General features: G+C 41.2%; 3 protein-coding genes across 3 annotated transcripts in view; all 3 read right to left on the reverse strand.

Annotated features, from left to right (window-relative positions):
* The window catches only part of LOC135849512 (G-protein coupled receptor dmsr-1-like), a 387,918-nt gene that overhangs the window by 322,407 nt on the left and 47,032 nt on the right, over positions 1 to 18,479 (reverse strand). The gene's annotated exons all lie outside the window — the stretch shown is intronic.
* LOC135847615 (uncharacterized) lies at positions 6,949 to 15,667 on the reverse strand. The gene is made up of 3 exons (XM_065367234.1): positions 13,467 to 15,667; positions 11,648 to 13,168; positions 6,949 to 7,724 (listed from the first exon to the last, which is right to left on the reverse strand). Exons 1-3 carry the CDS (start codon positions 14,674 to 14,676, stop codon positions 7,399 to 7,401), a joined length of 3,057 nt encoding a protein of 1,018 aa, XP_065223306.1. The 5' UTR covers positions 14,677 to 15,667; the 3' UTR covers positions 6,949 to 7,398.
* Positions 14,708 to 16,621, reverse strand: LOC135848425 (hepatoma-derived growth factor-related protein 2-like). Its single transcript, XM_065368327.1, has 4 exons — positions 16,589 to 16,621; positions 15,325 to 15,561; positions 14,778 to 15,222; positions 14,708 to 14,733 (listed from the first exon to the last, which is right to left on the reverse strand). Exons 1-4 carry the CDS (start codon positions 16,619 to 16,621, stop codon positions 14,708 to 14,710), a joined length of 741 nt encoding a protein of 246 aa, XP_065224399.1.

Below are 18,479 nucleotides of genomic sequence, written 5' to 3' on the forward strand. Positions count from 1 at the left end.
TTCAAAACAGCAATTGTAATACCACTGTTCAAGAAAGGTGATATGTCAAACCTGAAAAACTATCGAGGAATAAGTCTACTCAATACCTGCTACAAGATATACGTATGCAAAAATACTGGCAAAACGACTGGCAGACCATGCAGAAGAAAAGATGTCAGAAAGTCAAAACGGATTCAGAAAAGGAAGATCATGCACTGATGCAAGTTTTACAGTAAAACTATTGATGGAAAAAAGGATCGAATACAACCTAGAAACACACATGTGCTTTATAGACCTGGAAAAAGCATATGATAGGGTCAATAGAAAAAAACTGTTTGAAGTGCTAAAAGATGAAGAGATAATATATAAAATGCGAAAGGTAATAAACAGCATTTATAAGAGCACCAGAATAAGAGTACGAATTGGAAATAAACTCTCAGAACAAGCAGAAATAAACAGGGGAGTTCGCCAGGGATGCCCACTGTCTTGTGTTTTATTCAACATGTACACCCAGTTGACCACATGCTAGCAAAAAGCTAGCGTTTTATTCGCGTTTTGATAAGTTGCTAGCAATTTACTCGCTTTTTGTGGCCAGCAATAATTGTCTCGCTAAAAGTAAGCGATTTTCTTGCAGTTTTTCGCTAGCAAATTCAATTCTAGCAATTTTCGAGCTGTTTTCCAGCGACTCTCAGCTAGCTTTTACTTCACTTTAACTTGCTCGCCTTATGCTAGCGTATTACTGGCGGATACTTGCTCGCAATTCTATGCTAGGACAGTTCAAGCAATATTCTCGCATATCTCAGCTAGCTTTTACTTCACTTCATACATGCTCGCCTGATGCTAGCGTATCACTGATGGATACTTGCTTGCAATTCTATGCCAAGAAAGTTCAAGCAATATTCTCGCATATCTCAGCTAGCTTTTGCCTCACTCTATATCTGCTCGCTTAATGCCAGCGTATCACTGACTAATATGTACTTGCTCACAGTTTTATGATAGGAAACTTCAGGTAATATTCTTGCATCTCTGAGCTAGCATTTACTTAGCCATCTGGCTCTAGAAAAATGTAAGCAAAAATATTCCTGCATATGACAATAGGAGTAATTGCACCCCCCCCGCCGATCTTCCGGGGCAACTTTTTTCTTAAAGGGGACAACAAAATTTCATCAAATGGACATGGAAAGCTGTAATTTACTCTACACTTCAATTTTAACACCCTCTGAAGACGACTTCAAGTCATTTTAGAGCCTCCAGTAGGCTTTTGAAACTTGAAATTCCCACAACATTAATTTATCAATTGGAGTTGGCAAGCTGAAATTTACTTCGCAGGTTTCAAATGGTTTTGAAGCTTCCAGCTACTTTTAGAAAATTCCAATTTTCCAAAAAACGCCATACAACCTTCGAAAAGTCGCTGGAGACTCCAAAACGACTTGAAATCCACAAGCAGTCGACTTCGTAGCGTATTAAAATTAGTTTGCAGAATGAATTTCGACTCTCCATCTCAGTTTGATGAAATTTTGTGAAAATTAAAAGTTTCAAAAATCTGCTGGAGGCTTTAGGAATTTTCAAAGAGTCGCTGGAGGCTCCAAAACGACTTGAAATTCACCTGCAGTACTTCGTAGCGTATTGAAATTAGTTTTCAGAATAAATTTGAGCTTTACAACTTCAATTTGAGTTTCAAAAATCTGCTGGAGGCTCCAGAACTGTTCAAAACAAGTTGAAACCGTTTCCCATCGATTTGGCATGTCGAAAATAGGGTATATCCCAAATTTCAGGTTTCTTGGTCAATTTGGTGAAATTTTGATTTTTTCTCACATTTTGGCCAAAATTTGATTTTTGAAAATTCACCAAAAATCGAAAAAGGTACTTTAGCACTTGAAATTTTGACAGGTGATGAATTTTTGCATGATCTTTCGATCTACGTTTGTAAGGTTTGAAAAATTTCGAGCACGTCCTATGTTGAAACGCAAAATCTGCGATTTCGGCTGACCTGTCAATCAAAATGGCCGCCATTTTGTAAATAAGGCCAATTTTTTTTCAGCAAGTTTGCTTTAAAATGTTACTTAGGATGTCCCCTCTAAGAAAAAAGTTGTCCCGGAGGATCGGCAGGGGGGTGCAATTACTCCCATTGCCGTGGACTAAAATATTGTTGAAATGTTTTTGAAATTTTTCATTTTCAGTTTGTTTGATACTTCATTTTCAAATTTTAAATTTTGACAATTTTTCTATTTAAAAAAAAAATTTCATTTTTTATTTAATAAAGAGATTTTTCAACCTAAGCGCTAGCATAATGCTAGCGAATTGCTAGCGTCGATCTCTCTCATGGTATAGTTTGCTACTCTTAGATAAAGTGTGTCATCAAGTTGAATATAAGCTCAAGGTGGTATCTTGTTGAAAAGTAAGAAGAGTAACATCACTCTTCTTATACTATCCTAAGATGCTAGCGTTATGCTAGCTCTGAGCTGGGACAGTCGCCTAATTTTTGGAATTTCCTGGAAAACTACCACCTGTGAAAGGTAAACACCCAGAATTTTTAAAAATTAACTAATAGGTAGTAATTACTTTACTGATCAAGGTTTTTCTACGCTAGCAAAATGCTAGCTTCTTGCTAGCATAATTTGCGCTAGCGTAAATGGTGCCGGAATATGAGACACTTTTTGCAAAAATTGCTAGCAAATCAGTCGCGATTTAGTCGCATGTACGTAGCAGAATGCAGAGCAAAGTGCCAACAAAATGCTAGCTTTTTGCTAGCTTTGTGCCAGCTACGTGCTAGCTATTTGTGCACAATTCTGCTACTCTAATGCGACCTAATCGCAACTGATTTGCTAGCATTTTTTCAAAAAAGTGTCTCATATTCCGGCACCATTTACGCTAGCACAAAATTTGCTAACATTTGGTCAACTGGGCATGGATCACATGGTGAAAGAATGGCAGAAAATGAAACCAAAAGGAATCAAGACAGACAGAAGGCAGGAAATATCAACAGTTTTTTTCGCAGATGATCAAGCAGTACTAGCCGAAACAGAAGATGACCTACAGAGATCAATGTACAATCTAACAAAGACATCAGAAAAGTATGATATGAGAATATCATCAGAGAAAACAAAAACAATGGCCTTCAAAGGAAAGGAACCAGTAAGAAGCAAGATTGTAATAAATGGAAAAATCATTGAACAGGTCAATAAATTCAAATACCTGGGAAACACGATATCATACCAGGGAGAAGTAGATGTTGGTGGAAAGATTGCAAAGTTCCTGAGAGTCACAGGACTGATAAATAGGACCCTGAGAAGCAGCAAGGTGTGAAAAGAAACAAGATTGAAGGTGTACAATACCCTAGCAATACCAATGATGACTTATGGAAGCGAGGTTTGGGCACTGAAGAAACCTGATAAAAGAAGAATAACGGCAGCTGAGATGAAGTTCATGAGGAGAACGACAGGGGTGACTCTCAGAGACAGAGTCCCATCTGAGAAAATAACAGCAGATCTCGGAGTGATGCCAGTCATGAAAAAGATAAAAAAGTATAGGAAAGATTGGAGAAATCATGTCAAAAGGATGGAGGAAACAAGATCACCAAAACAGGTCCTCCAATATACACCAACGGGGAAAAGAAGCAGAGGGAGACCAAGGAGGAAACTCACTGATACCTCAGGCTCGTCCTCGGCAGGTTCCACACCACAGCAGACAGGCCAATAGGCCTACCGCTTATAAGGAAACGATGACGACGACGACGGTGCCTCCTCTGTGGATGAAACTTCCATTTGAGCCGGACATGTGTCATCTCCATACAGTTCTAGATCCAGACCTCTTCTGTTTCTGGATTGTTAACACAATACTTTCCATCTTTTCTTCACATATAAGGTGCTATTCCACTTCTCCTTTTCTTGTGGGTGGCCATCATCTGCTTCACATTGGTATGCATTTCTCTTAAGTTGTGCCTTTTCTCCAGTTCTTCTATTTCTCAATACTTCTCCTCATACCATTCATTTTTGGCCATTCTGCACATTCCCATGATCTCATTATTTAGTGCTGTGTATTCACTACTTAGCCTGTTTGCTTTTCTTTGTTCTTCCATCAGAGTCATCTATGGTTTGTGTTTTCTTTTTTCTTTGAGTGGAATAGACTTTCCTGCTGCTGTTTTAACCTTTTGCTTCCATTCTTGCCACTTTTCTTTGATACCTTGTTTTTCTTCCAACTTATCTTCCTTTTGTTTTTCCAGTTCTGTACTCCAAAGCAAAAAGGATGGAAGTCCAAATCTTAGGACTTCACTCTTTAATTACGCGGACTTCCATCATTTTTTTGGAGCATATATACTTGAAAAAAATTGATGTCCATTCAGTTATTTTTAAAAGTTCATTTAAAAAATAATTGACTAGTGATTAATTGTCCCTCGGTGGCGTAGTAGGTAGAGCCGCGGACCTCCGTTAACGAGGTACCCGGTTCAAACCCAGCTACAGAGGCAAGCTTGTGCGTGTAATTAAAAAAATCTTTCGTGCAATTATCAACATTACACGCCAAGTACCGGGGGACTACCAGTTTAGCCGAGCTAACAGATAATGCACGCCATCTGTTAGCAGAATCAAAAAGCTGAAACTGGTTCGAGCGTCTATAGAGGTCAACACTGAGGAGCTCAGGGTCTCTAAACTACCCGGCTAGCTCCAAGGTGCTTGTGTAGATGTCACTAGAAAGCAACGGGAAACTACTAGTGGAAGCTCGAAACAACGTCGATTCCCCAGAATAATCGCAGTGGCAATAGGCATTCGCCTCACCCAGTTAGGGTACCACAAAAATGCGATTTCCAATGTCCTGTAAAGGACAAGGAACCACGACGACGAGTGATTAATTATTTACAAAAGCTAAAATCAATTACCGATGCATCAAAGAATTGAAATACAATTTTCTATTAAAATTTACTCTCTCTACAAGTTTAAAAATGATCGCTAAAATGGTTTTTTTGCTCTTCTGAAAAATTTGGTTTTTGGACATCCGTCCTTTTTGCATTTGAGTACAGAGTTCTTCTTGGAATTTCTTTTGCACTTGATTTGATTTGATTTTTGCAATGTTAAGTTGTTGGTATCATTCTTTGCTCTTCTTCTGGCCCTTCATGACTATCTGACATTTTGCAGCCAATAGCTTATGGTCAGAGTTGCAGTCAGCACCAGGATATGTATGACAGTTCTTCACTGTGTCCTTGAATCTTTGTTTTACGAGTACATATGTAGTCTATCTGGTTTCTGACTCCGTCTCCAGGACTGACCCTGTATATTCTTCTTGCATGCTGTTTGAACCAGGTATTGCATATTACTAGATCATGTCTTTCTGCAAACTCTACAAGCATTTCACCTCTTTTGTTCTGCTCTCCAAGTGTGAACCTCCCTGCAACTTGGCTGCCATGATCATTCCCAACTTTGGCATTGAAGTCTCCCATCAAAAACACAACATCGTTGTTTTTCAAGCAGCTCATTACTTCTTCTAGGTCATTTTAGAAGTTGTTGATTTCTGCTGCGCTGCTTTCTGCTGTTGCCGCATAAACTTGAATTATCACGATTGGTTTCAGCTTGGCCCCCAATTTCACAAATATTATCCTCTCTGATTTTGGAATCATGGCACTGATTTTATCACTGATTCTGGTATGTATTAATATTCCCACACCTAGTTTGTGTGTGTGTTTTCCAGCGTCGATCATTTCATAATCTTTATCTAGCCATTTCTACCATTTCCAGTCCATGGGGTCTCGCTTATTCCTAGTACATCGATTTGTAATCTCCTGGCTTCTGTAACCACATTCGCGAGTTTTCCAATTTGGTACAAAGTTCAGTGTTATCTATAAGTATACCTAGGTATGTAGTTGGAAAATCAGAACGAAAAAAGAGAGGTCACTGAGTCCAGCAACGTGCAAGTGCCGGTAATATGGGCCAACAAAACAATAAAGATGGCAACAAAAAAATACAGAAAAAGTAAAAGAGGAACGGCGGTGGTAAAAATCACGTCTCTGTAATACGAGTGTAAAAGAAAACCAAGTTATGTAGTTGTACGAAAAATGGCCAAGTTAGCTAGGTAGGTTGGTACACAGGTAGGTAAACTGTGCAAAGTTTATATACGACGAAGATGGTATTTTATGTGCTGACCCCCTCCCCCCTCTCAAAATAACGACCACAATGAAGCTTACCTACACTACGAGGCGAGGTGGGGAATGAGCATATATGAGCGATGGGAAACAGGAGGTCGGTAAAAAGGCACTATCGTATAGTTTTTTAATAAACTGGATACTACACTCCAACATTATGATATATACTTCGGCGTTTACGATAGCTTTGACGGTGGTGCTTTTATTCGCGGCAGCGTTTCCCCACTTTGCCTGGGCGCAGGGTATAGCACACCGCGTGCTCGTTTTTCACCGTGTATATACTATATAGGGTCAATTTGGTGAAATTTTATGGTATCTGGTCGACTAAAAGAGAAGAAAAAAGAACGTAAGATTAGTTTACGAGGCGCATACCGCGCTGCTGCCTCCCGTACATATCAAATGGACGTTTCGCAAATGGGCGAAGCACACGCCGGAATAAGAATACAGCAGAGGGGAAACAATATGTCGTCTCAAAGTTCACGTGTGTATTCGGTATACGAGTATTAGGTACCTAATAGGTACATCACATCTCTATACACATTTGTACTTGTAGAAAACTGCCATCGTGCTAGTTTTTGGTTTCCTGTTTGTTTTTTTCTTCCTTCTGTCAACCCATCTGGATGTTTACAGATACATATTTTTCACATTAATACAGTCCACTGTTTATCATACCACGATGGTATTTTGATAAAAAGGTGCAGGTAAGTATTTTGATCATGTACTTGAATCGCTTGGGAGCTAGTAGTAGACCTTACCGGAAAACGTGTTTTATTGAAAGCATCATCCATAAGGGATAATTAGTTAGATACCTACGTTGTGAAAGACACGAGTAAATTAGGGGTAACAGCAGCCACTTCAAATATGACGAAATAAATGAAAGTCGACGAGTGATTGAAATAGAGAAACAAATAATATATTCAAATAAAACAAACAACTCGTAATTAGCAAAAATCAGTAGGAACACCAAATTGACATTATTCACATACAACGAACAAACAGCAAGTGCGGTGAGTCGAGTAACCGCGAGACGCACGTAGTAGGCATAAGGCCTGGTTTACACAGAGCAAGTAAACGAATAATACTAAGCGGTAGGGAGCGCAGCCTAGCGGCCACCAACACTCCCTCCCTGCGCTCGATAGCGCTTAAACAACGTATTTACAGCTTAAATAATAAAGTCAGGTAACAAGTATAACAACAAATCACAAAATTTATCTTCAGGTAATCAAACACAAAATACTAATAATAAACAGCAAATAGAATCAGGAAAAATAAATCGGGCAAAAACAAATTCAGTCTCTCGGATATGCTTGTTCTAAAAGCGGGTGATTTCCCAAAGGTCTATCCGGAGGATTATCCTTATCGGAGTCGGATTCGGCGCTCGATATGTAATCTTCGCAAACGCCTTCGTCGAACTCTGCGGCAGCTTTCTTATGTGCCTTGTTGCGCTTTTTCGCTGCTTTCGCCTTATGGCGTTTCTGTTCGGCGATTATCATCCGTTCTACGCGCAAAATATCGTACGTTCTTTGCGGGATCTCTTTCAGCGTCAGGTTATGAACTCGGGATAATCGTAACATAAACTCTAGTGCACTCAACACCATGTCTAAATCTCCAGGATCTGTGAACAAACGGTTAGAAAAACACAAACATATTTCTTCATTAGTAAAGAAAATCGGGCGAGTAATTGAATCAGGTATTTCAGGCGGGCAAAATCGGGAAAAACTCATACTACACTCAACAATCTGTCTCTCAGCTTCTGAAACGCTTCTCTCAGTAGCGCTTTAGTCAGGATATCGGCGTCTTGTTCGGCAGATTCTACCCATTCAAGTTTCACTTTATTCTTAATCACATAATCGAGAATTGTGTGAACTTTAATTTCAGTCAGGTGTTTCAGTTTCGGGGATCCGGGTTTGTTGGTACATTTCAGGGATGCTGTATTGTCTCCGTAGATTAAAATCGGGTCAAGACGTTTTCCAGTAGCTCTTCTTACGGTTTCGTTAACTCCCACGCTTTCGAGGAGACACGAATTTATAGCTACGTACTCAGCTTCGCATGTCGAATTCGCTACAGTACCTTGTCTCTTGCTGGACCAAGTCACTAAATCTCCATTCAGACGTACTAAAACTCCGGCTGTTGACTTCTTCGTGTCGTCACAGTCACCAAAACTGGCGTCAGAGTGTCCAACAATTCCTTTCTGGGTTCCAGTATATTTCAGGCCAAGTCGGGTAGTGCCTTTCAGGTATCGGAAAATCTGTTTTACAGCTTGCCAATCAGCTTGAGTCGGGTTACACTGTTTTCGGCTTAACCAATTTATCGCGAACATAATGTCAGGTCGGGTGGCATTTCCTAAGTATAGCAAACTTCCAATTGCTTCTCGGTACGGAAACGGGGCTCCATCAAATTTGGTTTGATTTAGACGATTCATTCGTCTGCGTTCTCTCTTGTTATACTTCTTTCTCTGCTTTTTCTCGGGTACTTTTTCAGGTTTCTTTGATTTCGGGCACATCGGGATTTGCGTTGAATTACAATCTTGCATGTTGAAACGCTTCAAAATTTCTTGACAATAATCAGATTGATCAAGCGTTAAAATTCGGTTCTTTCTATCTCTCTTTACATTCAGGCCTAAGAACTTCGTCGGTTCTCCCATATCTTTCATCTTAAAAATCCGTTTCAATTTCTTGATATATCGGTTCAGTATTTTCAGGTCATTTCCGGCAAAAATCATATCATCGACGTAGATAATCAGGAATCCTTGGAATTTTCCATTACGAATCCAAAACAAACAAGGGTCGTTCACATCAGCTTCAAAGTCAAGCTTTTTCAATTCTTCTGCGAACTTTTTATTCCAACATCTAGGGCTCTGTTTCAGGCCATACAATGACTTCTTTAGTCTCAAAACGTATTCTTTCTTTTCTTCAGCTGTTGGTTTCATGCATTCGGGTATTTCCATGTACGTTTCTTCCTCTAAGTCTCCATTCAGGAAAGCTGTAGTTACGTCCAATTGTCGAGCTTCTAAATTCAGTTTGTTGATGATTGAGAATCCTGTTCTCACTGTCGTTATTCGGGAAACTGGTGCGTAGATTTTTGAGATCGCCATATTCCGGGTGTCTTTAAATCCTCGGGCAACAAGTCGGGCTTTGTACTTGACATTTCCTTTCGTATCAATCTTTCGTTTGAAAACCATAGTCGAGTCTACGACTGTGTGTACTTTATGTTTCGTATTAGTCGGGCGGCGGACTTTTTCCCAAACACTGTTGTTTTTCATCGACTTTAGTTCTTCATCGATGGCTCCTTGCCATTGAACTTGTTCACTGGAATTCATCGCTTGTTTATACGTCATCGGGTCAGCAATCATCGACGTCATTAACGCAAAAGTATTCAGGTCTTTGTTTGAGTCGGTCATGTCATAATACTCTTTTAATCGGGCAAACTCAGCATCAAAATGTTCCTTTATTGACATATCTTTTTCCACTTCTTGAGCATTCAGGGCAGTTAATTCAATTTCCTGTTCAATCCATTCGGTTTCTGTCTCGGAATCAGAGTCGGAATCAGAATCAGAATTCGGTTCTCTATCAGGTTTACACAGGATGGATATCTTAATATCGGTTTGGGTTCCAAACTCTCGGGTTTCAGGTTTATCGGATGGCTCGTACGGATCAGTTTGTGTATCTCTGCTAGCTGTAGTTAACAGTTTATCAACAATCGTTGGCAACGGAGTTGTTCGTGGTTTATCTTCGGGTTTTCGGTAGATTTCTTCAAAATCTTTCAGCCACTCAGCTTCCGGTACTACTGGACCATATTCCTCCGAAAGACCTTGAATGTCTCTGTAGTTTTTGAACTCAACGCATTTTACGTGCGTAGATCGTATTATCTTATTGGACTGCGGTAGTAGGACTTTGTAACCAGTTGCGGTGTATCCAACAAGAACTCCAATTACAGCTCGTTGATCACATTTCTTTAAATTCGGGTCGTTGCGATGAACATACGCAATACATCCATATCTTCTCAGGTACTGGGCTCGGAGTTGAATGTCGGGAAAAATCATACGAATCGGGAGTTGATTTTTAATTCGGGAATGAGGTGTTCGGTTGTATATTTTTATAGCTGTTGCGAGGGCTGTATCCCAGTGATGCTGTGGTACTCCGGAATCAAGCAGCATGACTCGTACTTTATTCATAATCGTTTGGTTGAATCTTTCAGCTGTTCCATTGTGTTGAGGTGTGTTCGGTTCCGTATATTCAATACGAATTCCTCTATTTTCACAGATTTCTTTAAACACGTTGCTGGTATATTCACCTCCATTATCACATCGTAGCGTTGCAACTCGGGATTTTCCTCTGGTGTATGTATTTACCAAATTCAGGAATTGTAGAAAACAATCGGGGACGTCTGATTTAAACTGCATCGTATACGCGATTGCAAAACGGCTGGCGTCATCTATAAACGTAACAATCCAACGACGATTCTGGTACAATGTGGGTGGGTTTAATGGTCCCATGACGTCAGAATGAACTCTGTCGAAGATGGTGTGTGCTTTTATACGAACTGTCTTGAACGATGACAGCTTCATGTTTGCTAGAACGCAAACTTCACACGCACGAATCTGTTGACGATTAAATTTCACGTTCGTAAGAACTGGGTGTGTTTTCTTCAGCTTTACTAATCGGGAATAGCTCATATGTCCAAGTCGGTAATGCCATCTCATGCCTGGACTATTCTTGAAATCGACATAATTCATTGGCTGCTTCACGGTGGTGAGATTTTCAGGTTCCGGTGGTTTTTCATTGTTCAAATCAGGTATTTCTCGGCCAAGTGTTATGTCGTCAATAGCCTCAGGTATAAAGGTAAACGGTAGACGATTCTCACCTTCGTCAGGGGTGGGCTCCCTCCTACTGGGAGAACCCTCCCTCCGTTTCGAAATACCTTTATCGCTGGTTTTCTCTTTCTTCTTCGGAATTTTACTCGGTTTCATTTTCTTCTTTTTCTTCACCTTTTGCGGTTCGGGTATCTTAGGTGTATTCGGTGAAGATGATTCGGGGTTGTCAATCTTCCTTTTCTTGACTGTTTCCGCGGCATTTGCGCTGCTACAGGTAGGTGCCGTCGGTGAGCGGTGTCGTTTACGTGATTTCTTCTCGACAGTAGTACTCAGTGCTTTTTCACATTCAGCCGTGGTCATACGAAATTCCCAATACGGCTTATGATACGTTCCAGTCAGAACAGTTCGGTTCAAAATCAGGTCAGTAATCCTTGCGCCTTTGTTGTTTAGAAAAATATCATATCCTAGGTCCGCGAACTTCCTCAAAGAGAGTAAATTCTCAGACAGGCCAGGAACGGACATTACGTCACTCAGATATAACTCAGAACTACAAGAATCACTCGTACCCAAAATCATACCTCTCTTATCAGACTTTAACAAAGCACTCGGGTCTCCATTCGCTCCTTTAATCGGTATCACACTCTCATACACTTGGGTCAAGTAATCGGGGTTGTTGACAAAATGGGAAGTGGCTCCAGTGTCACCTATAAAAGTGATTTTCTTACCTCCTTCCACTTGTCTGCAAACAGCAATCGCTTGCTCCAGCTCTTCGGTTTGCGAGAAAATAAACGCCGTTTCTTCCAACGACAAGACAGAGATTCCGTCGTCGGCGCCTTCTGATCCGGGTTGAATAATTTTGGCATCCAAAATTTCACGCTGCGCAGTCAGGACGGGAATGTTGTCTGTCATCGTCTTCTGAACATGTGTGAATGACACGCTGCGATAATTCGCTCGGGAACGACGAATCGGTTGAGCATCTGCGTTATACGCTTCCTGCGTCCAGTCTTCTTCACTCGGGATTTCCACAGTCTGTCTCAGGTTCGCATGTAACTGCGGCGGTGTAGTCGGGCGCGGCGGATCAACTGGGTTTCCCAACGCGTTAACGTGAGGCGTTGTTGATGAGACAACGTTCTGCGTTGTGGAACTCGGTGCGGTCGTCGTCGTATTCGGCGTAGACGTTGTGATGTCCAAATCCTCGATTCTAACCGTCTGCGTCGGCGGACGTATGAACGTACCAGACACCCTCGGCATAGGTTTAAAACCATTCGGATGAATCGGGAAATTCCGGTTCGGAAAGGGCGGCGTAATTCGGCGCGGTCGTGTACTCTTCCTAAATTCAGGTCCAGTTTTCGGTTGCGAATCAGTTTTTGCTGGTGTTTTCGCCTCAGCCTTCGGGTTGAACGTATTGTCCGCGAATTTCTTTAGCGGTGTTCTTCCGGCATCAGGTTTTGGCTCGGTAAATTTCTTCGCTGATTTCTGTACAAACGGCTCGTCGTCTTTCAATTCGGCTTTAGTCGGTTGCCGTTTTTCTGGTGTCGTTTTCGTGCTTGAGCCGCTGGTGTGACTAGTCGGGGGCGGTACGGGAGGGTGGTTCAAAATAACCGGCCCTAAAGCGTCCATCAACGGAATCGGGATCGGGTTATTGGATGGAAATAACGGAATAACTTCACGCGCAGCTTCCTCTTCGACATTTAGCATCTGGACACGTAAATCCAGACTCTTTTTCAAACACGATAGCCAATGTTCGAGCTGGTGAATTTTATTGTGAACTTCAGCTATCGCCGTTGGGCTCATCTCGTTCACTGGCAACTTCGGGAACTCAATCTGGAGAAAATCCATATACGGATCACTTTCACTGGTCTCCATCGGTTCAGGTTTGTTCAGGCTCAGCGCTTGTAACGCTTGTTCGGGTGGTGTCACTTCCGGCGCTGGCGCTTGCTGATGGGTGACTTTCACGTTATCAGGGTTGTGATTCGGTGATCGGCGGTCTTCGCGGCGTTGATCGCGTCTGTCGGGTGAAAATCGGGAACGTCGATTATCAGAATCGTAGTCGCGATTTCGATGCCTGGAATGATCGTCGTGATGTCGGGAATTTTCGTCATAATACTGATCACGATGATGTGACGATTTATTATTATTCGGGTAGTCGGGCATAGCGTCGCGCTTTTTCTTCAAGCCAACCATCCGTTCAGCTGAGATCATACCTGCGCGATATAACCCCAACAAATCGTCGGGCATCTCGAACTCTGTGAACAAATACACATTACTTTTTACTTTCAGTTACAGTTTTCGGCTCTTTCTTCGGGATTGGTTTCTTCGGGTCTTTATTTCCTTGATAGCCTTTTCCCTTTTTCCTCCAATTTGACTTCGGTGGCTTTCGTCTGCCCGTCTGCCAGTTTTTCTTGGAATTATAGCCCCTATCATTACGATAGTTTCTATTGTTCCTCGAATACTGGTTCGGGCGACGATCTCGGTAGTTATTTCTCGGGCGGAATTTTGGATTTCGGGGACGGAAAGGTCTACGGTTACTTCGGTGTTGTTTACCTGATCTATAATCCCTGTATTCGTTCGGGCATTCCTTGCTTCGGTGTCCCCACTCTCCGCATTTGAAGCATCTCGGGCCTTTGTCCCAGTCCGGGCATTCCCAAACATAATGATGCGGACTGCTGCAATTGTAACAATTATGCGGCGGCGGTCGGGCTACGTGGGCAGCGTTGAACGGTGGAGCCGGTCGGGGATTCGGGTTTCGGTAATACGCCAGGTTTGCCTCTTCCGGCTTCCGGTATTTTTCGGATTCTTCCTGCAACAATAGAATTTTCAGGTCAGGTATGGAAGGTTGATTCGAGCCTCGGGCTTTTAAAATTGTCTTAACGTTCGGGTAAATATTTTCAGTTGCCTCAACTAAACGATCGTAGACATCAGATTCGGGTATTTCGGATTTGGTTTGCATTTTATAATCAAGTAATAGCTCGTCCAATCGGTTGAAGAAATCGTCCAACTTTTCACCTCTTACGAGAGTGAGTTTGTTGAACTCAGACTTTACCGATGAACGACTCACGTTGCGTTCGGTTCGCCTTATCTCAAACAATTTTTCAATTACTTTCTCAACTGGAGAGATACAAGTTACTCGGGGTAGGTAGTGGGGGTCCAGCCTGTGCAATACGAGGTTCATCAGCTGTTCTTCTTCGATCTTAGCAGCTTTCTTTTCGGTTTTCCGTTTGTGTATATCGATCTGATAGATTTTCGCATCCATTTCCAGCATCTTATACCAAGTATCAATTCGGGTAGTTTTGGTAAGAATCGTTCGTGATTCATGCTGGCTTCGAAACATATTCGGGTTAAACGATTGATTTTTCTTCTTTTTCTTTGATTTCGTCTTCTTCTTCTCCTTTGACTTTTCCTTTGTCTTTTCTTTCTGCTTCGGCGGTTCGGGAGGTGAGTCAGAAGGGGAGGAGTGGTTGCTAGTTCCACCCGCTCCGCTCCCTCCTTTGTCATTATCGCTTTCGTCGTCGGAGCTCGAGTCAGAATCTGAATCAGAATCCGAGTCGGAGCTATCATCTTTCTCTTCGTCTTCTTCTTCATCCGAGCTATCTGAACTCTCTTCTGAGTTCGACTTCTCATTCTTTTCATTTCCGCTGACTTCATTATCACTAGCGTCGCTAACGGATGGTTTCGGAGTTGGAGCTCTTTTCTTCAAAATTCGGGGTTCAGGTACGGATTCGGGTTCAGCTTTTCGTTTCAGATTATTCAGCATCGTCGCAGCTTGTTGTCCCAAAACACTCAGGCTAGTCAAACGTCCAAGTAGGTCTTCCTTTTCCAAATTCGTAGCGTTTTCAGGAACATTAATTATTGAACGTAATTCAGGAGTAACTTCAACGTATTCAGGTTGATGAGTCGGTGCAGGTTGACTAGTCGGTTCAGGTTGCTGCGTTGAGACGCTCGGTTCACTCAGGTTGCTAATCGTTTCTATATTTAACGAGCGGTTCGACGGTTGTTGGGATGCTGTATTTGCTTCGGAAGTTTTATCAGATGGTTTCTTCTTCTTCTTTTTCTTTTTCTTCGCTGGTTCGTTTTGCACAGGCGGATTAATCGGGGGTGGAGGGGCGGTGTTCGTACTTGTACTTGAATCAGGTTTAGACTTAGGCGCTTTACTTTTCTTTTTGGATTTAGATTTTGAATCGGGCTCGGTAACGCTTTTCTTTTTAGATTTAGACTCGGGTTTAGATTCAGGTTTAGAACTTACCTTACGCTGTTTACGATTCTCAGCTTTCTTTCGACGTTTGCTTTCTTCTTCTCGTTCCTGAATACCCAATAAAACATATATGTAAGTTCAAAGTTTTTGATTTTCAACGCAAACCAAAACAAACTAAATCAGGGTTGATGTTCATGCTTCGTAACTCACTCGGTCTTTACGTTGTTGACGTTCAATCCTCGCGTTAGATTCAGCTATCCGGCGGCGTTCAGCTTCGATATCATAATCACCGGAGCTGGACCGGCGTTTCCTCCGCGAATCATCTCTGGAATCCGAACGAGATGTCTTCGAGCTGCGAGAACTAGAGTGATATTCACGATCATCTCTTCTTCTGTCTTCATCACGACGGCGGTCATCTCGACGCTGGTCATCTCGGTAGCGGTCACCCTGCATGAACAATCACAAGTTTTTGGGCTTAGAATCAGGTAGACGAGATCGGGTGTTTTGTGCTTCGGAAATAGCGTAAACAAGAAGCTAACTACAAAACAACTTGCAACTTTCAACCGGAAACACTCCTTATCGAAAGTTGAGTCTAATAAGCTGCGATTCAGTTAACCAGATCACACTTCTCAGTTAACGTTCACGTAGCAAATTAGCCCGAAAAGTTAAGTAAACGCTCAGTTTCGGAAAAACTTAGTTTCTTACCGCTGAGAATGCTCATCGTACGTTACAAGTGCTTAGGTCGAAGAAAAGTCGGGCATGTGCTTAGTGCGACTTGTATCCAGATCAACAAATGAAGAAAACTAACACTTTTAAAGCAATAAAAACAATCGGGTAAATATACTAAAGCTTAAAGTCGGGAAGTGAAACGCACTAGTAACTAAAAATCAGGCACATGTAGCTCTCGAACGTACGATGGAACTTTCGTCTACAAAACTTTGACACGCGTGTGTAAAATACAAGTTCACATTTTGAAATCGGGTAGCGAGCTTTTATTCACATATTTAATTTATCAACGCCAAAATCTAACCAAAACCAGACTTAGCTTAGACGAACTGTTACAAAACTGCGTTTTCCACCACGTAAAGTATATCAAATCAACCAACTTGGCTGGAACTCTTTTAGTAATTCGGGAGCGGCGTAATGAAATCAGGACCGCTTAAAACCGTGTGCAATTTCACGAACTCTTTAATTAAATCAGGTATTTAGTATCTCGTATTCGGGAATGGCCATTTCTAGGACTGGAACTCTTTTATAACGCCATGAGTCATCCAAACTAAAATTCAGCGTCCTTTGCACCACGTGTTGTGTCATCTTTCGTATTCGGCGGCCATTACGTAAAATTATTAATAAAATCGGGAAAAACGCATTTTACATGTACTCAGGCAGTCGTAACGTTCGTCGTGAGCATAAAATCGGGTTAATTACAAGTACTTAATAGCTAATTAATGAAATGCGAGGTATTTCAGAGTACCGGCAACATGTGCCGGCCGCTCACGAAACCCATCGCTCTGCTTACCATAACAGCAGCCACTTCAAATATGACGAAATAAATGAAAGTCGACGAGTGATTGAAATAGAGAAACAAATAATATATTCAAATAAAACAAACAACTCGTAATTAGCAAAAATCAGTAGGAACACCAAATTGACATTATTCACATACAACGAACAAACAGCAAGTGTGGTGAGTCGAGTAACCGCGAGACGCACGTAGTAGGCATAAGGCCTGGTTTACACAGAGCAAGTAAACGAATAATACTAAGCGGTAGGGAGCGCAGCCTAGCGGCCACCAACAAGGGGTATTTTCATCAGCCTCGTGTACGAATATTTCAACATATTCACGTGTCGAATTAAAAGTTTGGTCGGTTTTGGTCAAATGATACATAGATACTCGTGCCTTTATAATAATGCTGTGTATTTCATCAGAGTTCAATGTGTGGAAAAAGGGTAAGTATGGAAAAGAGAGTTTTATTATTTTCAGAGAAGCGTACTTGAAAATAGCATATTAGTCTGAAAAGTGCTTCATTTTCCATGTTCTGGTTTTCAGGATAGAGATACCCATATTGTTTATGTCTATATAGGTATGAGTACCCATTTTTGAAGTCTGCTCTTTTCTTATGACTGGATTTATTCCTTTCATTGTTGCCAATGAGTGATGATCTACATGTCTAACTCCCTTCCCCATAAAATCGATTCCGACCATTTTCAAGTAAAATGTTGGGTGGCTAAAGTTACTTTTTTTTGAAAAAAAAAAAAAAAAGTTCAAAAATTTGAACTGTCCACGTCTAGTTTTTTGTCAAAAATCGCAAAAAGCTTCGATTCTCGTTCAAATGGCCAGAAAGTACAAGTATTTTTTGTGGAAAAATGCTAAAAATTGTCGTTCTTCAAGCGAAAAATTCCAAAAAAATTTAATTGTTTTGCCAATTAAATTTGCCTAAAAATCTCGTTTGTTGGCAACAAAATGAGAAAAAATCTTCCTGTTTTGCCAATAATTACCAAAAAGTAGGTACTACTTTTCGCCAAAGTCTCGATATTTAAATTTTCATTTTCTCTCATAAATTGTCTAGGTGGTTTCATTTTAGAAAGGACATTTTTTCAGAATTAACTTTACCTGACCTTGCTTCAGACCTGGCATTATTTCAGAATAGAATCGATTTCAATTTCGACTTCATTTTCTAATTTGACTCTATCGACTCTATTTGAGGAGCTGAGAATCAAAACTCACATTTGCCAAAAACAAAAAACCGTTTTATGGCAGATTTGGATATACCGTTTTACACTCTATAATGTGACATATTCGGTTTTTTTGGATCAAAGTCATTTTGGTGTGAAATTCACTTTCAAAACCAAGGGTTAGAATCAAAACTCAGTTTTGTTTGCAAAATTCCATAGGGAAAAGTTTGATAACAAGCTGAATTTTGCTACACGGGGGTTTTTTGATACGCTGAACACGAATTTGGGGTGTCCAGGTGAATCCGGTGTACGCTTCCTCCTTTTTTGTGGACCTTAAGCCCCCAAATTTGTTTTAAAGCGTTCAGGTCCGAAAATATGCAATTTTATGCAAAATGCTTCTCATCGATTTCGTTTCACTATTCCACGTCGAATGAAGAGTCAGCGAAGTTTCCCACCCCAAAGGGGGTTGACCTATGGTCACTCAAAGAAGGGGTGCACAGTGGACTGTGAGCACCCTCAAAACGGGCGTAATTCAAAAACATACAATGAACCCTAAAAAATGGTACAATGGTATCCTCCTTTATGTTTTTTGGGTCGCAGAATACGAATTTGACAATATTTTTTTTATAGGGGTGGGGGATGAGGGGGTGAGGCGGGGCGAGAAATTCAAAATTTGACTATAATGATGT

This window comes from Planococcus citri, chromosome 5 (assembly GCF_950023065.1).
Source record: "Planococcus citri chromosome 5, ihPlaCitr1.1, whole genome shotgun sequence".
Classification (NCBI taxonomy): Eukaryota; Metazoa; Arthropoda; class Insecta; order Hemiptera; family Pseudococcidae; genus Planococcus; species Planococcus citri.